Source organism: Myotis brandtii, unplaced genomic scaffold (assembly GCF_000412655.1).
Source record: "Myotis brandtii unplaced genomic scaffold, ASM41265v1 scaffold582, whole genome shotgun sequence".
NCBI classification, from domain to species: domain Eukaryota; kingdom Metazoa; phylum Chordata; class Mammalia; order Chiroptera; family Vespertilionidae; genus Myotis; species Myotis brandtii.
In genome coordinates, this window is record NW_005370187.1 from 975,648 (window position 1) to 983,426 (window position 7,779).

At 45.5% G+C, this 7,779-nt stretch overlaps 1 protein-coding gene across 3 annotated transcripts in view; it reads left to right on the top strand.

Annotated features, from left to right (window-relative positions):
* Positions 1–6,342, top strand: part of TBX15 (T-box 15) — a 52,976-nt gene extending 46,634 nt beyond the window's left edge. For all 3 annotated transcript variants that reach the window (XM_014550109.1, XM_014550110.1, XM_014550112.1), the window contains one exon: positions 3,961–6,342. In XM_014550109.1, coding sequence (XP_014405595.1) covers positions 3,961–4,745 — 785 coding nt within the window. In that variant the 3' untranslated portion in view covers positions 4,746–6,342. The remainder of the gene's footprint in view (positions 1–3,960) is intronic.
* The last annotated feature ends 1,437 nt before the right edge of the window (positions 6,343–7,779 follow it).

Below are 7,779 nucleotides of genomic sequence, written 5' to 3' on the forward strand. Positions count from 1 at the left end.
ACCGATGACACAGTGCTCACCAGTGGAGAGGCCGAGATGCTCAGCTCCACGGACAGAGGCCAACATCTGTGAGCCATCTCAACAGAACCCAAATGCACCAAGATTCCCTTCTCCTTCCTTCATTCCTTCACTCGTACAAGGGAAGAAGAAAGGAAACAAATATTTAATGCCTATATGTACTTTGTAATATATATTATCCCATCTATTTCTTAAAACATCCCTACCAGGTAGAGATTCATAATTACATTTACATGGAGAGGCTAACTTGCTAAGCCAGAAAAACATCTGGAATTGGAACTGAGTTTGTTTGACTTCATAGACCATGTTCATCATTAAGTAAAGTTTAAATCAAGACCCTAGAGCAGTTGGACCTGGCGGGCAGAGAGGGGATGAGGGAGGCACGCTTTTCTCCGAGAGGCAGTTCCAACCCCTCTGTATCAGCGTGGCCTGGCCTCCCACTCTGCCCAAGCTTCTCTGCGATGAGAAGTGTTGAAATGCACAGGGAGGGTGGCCTGCCTCCTTACGCTTACTTAGCACTTGGCTGGCACTCCCAATCTTGTTTAACAGCTGACAAGTTGTTAGATCATAACAGTAAAGACTTCTCAGTATCTCGGGTTGGTTCTCTGCAAAATGCATACCATGGTCTTCTCTATTGGACTTTGAAAACTTGCTATCTGTACTGAGTAAGCACATTGGAACATTTCTTCAAAGCCAACGGAAGCATCGTGACCTCTCGGACAGGTTTGCTCTCCCCACTTCAAACACTAGTTCATATGGGGGGCTCCCACCCCCTGAAGCTCAGCAGGCCACCAAGTCTCATTTCCAGTGAGTGTCGTTTAAAAGCCAAAGCAAGCTGACTACAAACTTTTTAACATGTGCCTCTCATCTGCTCAGCAGAAATCCCTGTAACTTGTTAATAGTTCCCGTCTTATTTTTTTGTAGTGAAACCAATTGAGGGCTTAAATCAGTACCATTCGTTCCATCTCGGGTCACCCAAAAAAACAATTAGAGTTGTAAAAAGTCATCTGCTCCATCCTACACTTCCTGCTGCAGGGTGAGGGCCAGCGCCTGATGAAGCCTACCTGTAACAGGACAGTGCAATGCCCTGCACAGGGGCTCTCTGGGGGGACTGCATAAACACCAGATCTGGGAGAGCAAGGACGGGCTTTCAAAGAGAGGAGACCAGATACAGAGCCCATAAAACACAACTCTCTTTACAGCTGGAGTCGAGTTTCTCCATTTGTGCTGTAGCAATTATTTCACGGAAGCTCACAGCATTTAGGGTGAAAGATAAGGAAAATGCCTCTAGTCTAAGAGGAACTAAAGGCTTACAGAAAACAAATTCCCAAGCTTCCTGTAAGGCCCTGCAGGCTAGGCATTCAGAGGTACAAAGACAAGATGCACCAGAGGTTTTTTCTCACTCTGCCCAGTCTTCCCTTCCAGAATGCCTTCGTTCTATTAAAAGGATTCCTGGAAAGGATTTGTTATTGGCTATTCGCACTTTAGCATCAATTGAATCCTCAGACACAAATGTAATTTTAAGAAAAACAAACTGAAGTCTATCAGTTCAAGCCCCTCATTTCACAGGTGAGAGGAATGAAGAGGTAGCCCACCTCGCCCGTGGTCATGAGCTGGGTAGATGGAATCAGGCTTGGTGCTCTTCCTACCATGGTCAGCTGCTGGCTGATGTCTTCCAGAAGTAGTTACAATATTGGCCTTATCTCAATTTATGGAATAAAAGTCTTTGCTACCTCTCTTAAAGGAATTTAAGGCATAAACAAGAAACCAGGAAGGTGAATTTCCTGAAATGACTTTAAAATCAGCAGCTATTTATAACTAAATCCAATTCTACCTTAGAAGCTCATTGGGGAAATTACTAGTATTTTGACCAAGGAAGAGATATTAGTTGGGCTCTATAAAAATCTGACACTGAAAAGAACTATTAAGAACTAAATTTGTATTTTTACATCCAACACTATTACCATTTCTGTAGATGTAGGCTGAGGCCTTTCTTTTCCTGTTAAAAATGAACTTCTGGCTTCTCTTTGAGGTATCTGCCTCTCTATGTGCAAATCTGGGCTGTCCTCTCTGGTACCCTATGGGTGGTTTCTTTGCATCCCAATATCTGGAATCTTGCTGGTTTTCTTCACATTTCCCTCACTGATAAAAACTTTATTTCTGCTTCTTTCCACTTAAAATGTCCTTGACCCTTTTACAACAGCCCAGGTTCTAAGAGTCCCTACATGAGTTGTGGGTGACCTTGGGGAATCATAGCTCACTATCATTCTGGGAAACTCCCAATCTTGCCCTGAAGGAGGAGCTCCATCATGGGGGATTCCCTATGGAAGACAAAGCAGCCGCTCATTCTAGAGAATTCAAAGGAAAGATCCAACAGCCTCAGAACCCAACCACTGTCTTGAACTTCCAATGGGGAGACAGGAAGTGGATGCTGCACTGTTGCTTCCTGGCCTGGGAAAGGGGAGGCTTGAGAAGGTCCTTTTTGGTCTTAAACTATCTGAAGGCAAAAGCAGGTTGTGTTGAACTGGCCCTTCGCCTGTTGGTGCACCTGCCACCAGTCCAGTTCTAATATCCACATGTCACAAGAGCCCTTTCAGATCCAGATCCAGGGGCTTTATGAGTTCAAAGGGACCAAGAGGCCCTCTAACCCAAAATGTGCTCCCTACACCAGCAGCATCAATATCACCTGAGAACTTACTGGAAATGCAAATCCTCAGGCCCTGCCCCAGACCTAGAGAATCAGGAACCCCAGGGGAGGGGAGGGGGTGGTCAGTGATCTGGGTTTCAAGCCCTCCATGATTCTCAAGCACACTTAAGTTTAGCAATCACTATTCCAGTACTTAGAAATAAGGAATTTGGGTTGTATCATTGGTTCTCAACTAGGGCTGCACATGAGAATCACTTGGGGAGCTTTAAGACCATATGAATATGGAGGTCCCATGCTCAGAAATTCCCATTTAGTTGGTTTGAGGTGGGATTCTGGAACTTAAGAAATTTTTAAAGCTCCTCCTACCTTGAGAACCACTGATCTAACTCAAGTTATCATCTTCTAGATAAGGAAACTGAAACCCAGAGGGGAAAGTGATATGCCTAGGGTCAGATTCGGGGGGGGGGGGGGGGGGGGTAGTGTAACCAAGCTGAGTAGAACAGAGATCTCTAGACTTTACTACCTGATTGGCTCTTGTCCTGGTAAATATCCCAAACCCAAAAATGGCATTTGCAATATTTGTTCCAGGCTTTGAAACTGGGCAGGCTTTTATAAAAGGAGACTTTGTTTTGGTGAGCTTTGTTTTATGCTTAATCTCGCTCTTGCAATTGTGCTCATAATGTACTTCATATGACAGAACTGCAATCCCATACCTCAGTTCCCACTACCTGGGCCACTCTGCTCAGCCCTCCCAGGCCTCAACCTTGACTTGGCTCACCTTGCCCCAAGTACTCCATTTCCTCTGAGATTAAGACCCTGAGATTTGGTATCCTGTATTTTTAGCTGGAAGTCTAAATATGGTGAAGCAAGCAACAGTGCCCGAATAAAATACATATATAATGCATTTCCACTGAGAATGGGAAAAGTTGAGCTACTGGATTTCAGTGCTGATTACCAGAGGTCTTACTGGAAACTGAGGTTGATGGTAAGAAATGGCAAAGTGAATATTAGAAGGCTTATTATTATTTTTTCTGAAAAGCAAGATTTACTTCACAGAGAAACAAAAGAGTTTGGTATTCGTTTCTGTCACCCTCTTTGTCCTCTTTTTTGGAGAGGACACACACACACAGGTGTTATCACTTACCGTAAGTTTGCTGAGCTAAGAGAAAACTGGTTCTGTAAAAATCAGCCCATCTTGGACATTTGAGGGTACCTCCTGCATGGCTTGCATCTGGCCTAGACAGACTCAACTTAAAAGGCCTCTGTCTCAATGGAATTCATGTTTTATTTTTCAGGGGGCAGCACAGGCACTTCCCCGACCACCTCCAGCACTGGCACACCATCCCCTTCAGCTTCTTCTCATATTTTATCTCCATCCTGTTCTCCTCCAACTTTTCATCTGGCCCCCAACACTTTCAATGTGGGCTGCCGAGAGAGCCAGCTGTGCAATCTGAACCTCTCTGATTACCCGCCCTGTGCCCGAAGCAACATGGCTGCCTTGCAGAGCTACCCAGGGCTGAGTGACAGTGGCTACAACAGGCTGCAGAGTGGCGCTGCTGCAGCCACTCAGCCCTCCGAAACCTTCATGCCTCAGAGGACTCCATCCCTGATCTCAGGAATACCAACTCCTCCCTCGTTGCCTAGCAACAGCAAGATGGAAGCCTACGGTGGCCAGCTGGGGTCGTTCCCCACTTCCCAGTTTCAGTATGTCATGCAGGCAGGCAATGCGGCCTCCACCTCCTCCTCGCCACACATGTTTGGGGGCGGCCACATGCAGCAGAGCTCCTACAATGCCTTCTCTCTCCACAACCCTTACAATCTGTACGGATACAACTTCCCCGCTTCCCCGAGGCTGGCTGCCAGCCCAGAGAAACTGAGCGCCTCGCAAAGCACTTTACTCTGTTCTTCGCCTTCCAATGGGGCCTTCGGAGAGAGGCAGTACCTGCCCACGGGGATGGAGCACAGCATGCACATGATCAGCCCTTCGCCCAACAACCAGCAAGGGGCTAACACCTGTGACGGCCGGCAGTATGGGGCGGTCCCAGGCTCCTCCTCCCAGATGTCGGTACACATGGTTTAAAGGCCAGTCCAAACACCAGCCAAGGCCCCAGAGTCTCCATGGGCACCTCCTCCTCTTTAGGAGCCCAAGGCCCTTGAAACACAGGAACTGCATATATATTTTTTTTTCTGGAGGAGGAAAGCATATGCCCAAGAACAAGAGACATTGAAGCCACTGAAGTACACTCATGATGGAATCATCCTCAACCCAGTGGCCATGCTCCTGCCTTCCCAAAGCTTAGTTTTATAAAGCATCGTCTACTCCAGAGTGTTCTTTGAAGAAACTGAATAATCATTTTATAATAATGTTAAGGGAGATGCTAGTGTCTTGCAGCCATGAAGTTAGCCACACACACATACAGAATGACCCATACATACCTACATGCATGCATACACACATATGTTCACACAGACTCATACACACATACATATACATGCACATAGACTCAGAACTGGGTGAACTCTGTGGAGGGAGGCCCGCAATGGGTATTTTCGCCGAGAATTGTCTGTGTATGACACTAGATGGACCCGGCCGGCAGTACTGCCCACCTTTCTCCCCTGCAGCTGTCTCTGTTTCTGGAATGAACCATGTATCCTGGAACCCCTTCCCATCGATGAAGGTGGGAAGACATCAGAACTACAGCTGGACTTGGCTTCTTGAAGAAATTTGTTTTTAAACTTTGGTTGTCTTCAGTCAGTGTGATGTTCCCAGTGGTGCCGTGAAAAGATGGAGAGAGAGAAAGAGAAAGAATAGAGGGCAAGAGAGAGGCCGAGAGCAAGACTGACAGAGGAAGTGCGAGCAGTGATGAGAGTTTCAATTCACCAAGGAATTGGTTTTGGTTTGTTTCCCCAGCCCCCCTACAGGTTATAGAAGGAATCATGGTGTTGTTGAGGAGTGAGCTTCTCTGGGACACTGTGCCTGGTCAAGGGCAGTGGTGAGAGGGACCGTGCAAGGAATGAGTCTTGATCCCACAGCTCTGACCATTGTGATCCAGAAGAGGGTGCACCACGTGGGAAGTGTGGATTCTGGAGCATGTAGCCTGGTGTGAGAAGGGACGTAGGGGGAGTGTGAAGATGGAAAAGTGTTATGACCCTGGCAGATGGAACCAAGTGCAGAGGTGACAAAAGAAGCCTGGCCTTCACAAGTCAGATGCAGACACCTGGCAGGAGAGATCCTGTCATGTCCCAGGGAATTGCAGTTGGGCCTTCTACATCCTTCTACCTGCCCTCAGATCTCCATTTTTATCAAATAGTTCATTGCATTTTGATGTTTTGGGTTTTTGCCTTCATCTTTCCCTTCCCCTTCAAATCCTTTAATGATAAGAAAAACAAGTGGGGTTTGGTGCAAGCTCAACCTTTTAAATGGTGTGGAAATGCAAATAATACCAAGTAAAATAATACAGATATTATTAAGATTTTTGGTTTTGAGGTGTTGTAGATAAGTGTATTTATGTGCCTAGTGGGGAATTCAATATTATGAATATTAAAAAAGGGGGCAATAAAAAGGGTATGTAAAATATGTATGAAGAAGAGGTGTATAAAAATTTGCCCTAATGCACGGAACTCTGTTTCTAAGTGCCAAGCACACAAAGCCGCTAAATAAAATCTTTGCCATTGTTCTCTGTGTGTTTGTTTTTATGGCAAATGTGAATAGCAGCCTATGCACATGCCCTGCACTTAACAATGAACACGGTGCTCTCATCTCCACTACTTCATATGACCTTTATTCAGATCCCATGAAGAAAATATTACTGTCCTCATTTTATGTTAGTAAGTAAGCTCCAGAGAAACTGAGCAAATTATCCCGACCGAATCAGAGTCCATCAGAGAGAGAGGTAGATGTTTCAGTGGGACGTGCACTTTCAGATTAGCCCTAGAAGCCTTCATGAGTCTAAGAGCCTCCCTCATCATAGTCATGTGCTAGCTAGACATTACATGAATATCTCACTGAATCCACCCACAATTCTGCAAGGTAGCTATTATTTTTCGCATCATTTTATATACAGTAGGTCCTTGGGTTATGTCAGAGATCCATTCCTACGGTGAGATGTAACACGATTTTCGCTGTAAGTCAGAACCCACCTACATAATCACCTTCCACAAAATACCACGTGCGGGCACGCACGTACAGTGCGATTGAAACTTCGTGGCCCATGAGCAGAAGTCGGTATTTTGTGGAAGAGCCACACTGAAGGGGCCAAAGAGCCGCATGTGGCTCGCGAGCTGCGGTTTGCCGACCACGGGCCTAAGGGGTTGAATGAAGACTGCCTCTGTGGCTACAATTAAACTGGAATGTTTAATTGTAAATATATGCACTCTCCTTTGAATGTACCACCACAGCATAGGAGGGGTGATTATGAGTTGTCATGCACTAAATAATGACTTCTAAGACACTAATAATGTGCCTAGGGCTCTTCCACATGTAAACACTTTCCTATATCTCATTTGAACTCTGCAAGAGCCATGAGATGTGGACAAGGCAGGAAGTACTGTTTTGTAAATGGGAGATCAGGATGATAAAGGTTGTGACATGCCTGTATTTAAATGCGGATGGGAAGCAGCAGAGCCAGGACCTGAAATCTCCTGCCCTGACTGTTCCCTGGTGGACAGTTACACTGGGAACCCACTGACCATTTCACCAGGGCTTGATTGGGGGGTGGTGGCAGGTTGCTGACCATCACACTCATTAACTAGAAATGGAGCTTGGATTGGGGGAGCAAAAACTTTAATTAATCATCACTTTGGTTTTATAAATAGCTCCAAAGAGTGGCATGCCGGTTAATTCCATTAGCCACCAGACCATTGCCAGAACAGCAGGGACAGTGGATGACTGAGGGCCTCGTGGTTTGTAGGCTCTCTGGGCATGACATGTCTCAAATTATATTAGGTACAGACAATTTCTGTAATTTGGATGAATTACAATAATACAAATCAGTTACATCTGAATCATGGCATATGTTTCTATCTGTAACTGAGAAGTAATAAAAATATTTATTTTTAACCAAAACTGGATAAATACTCAAGAATATGTTCTATCCAATTCTCTCCAATGCAAT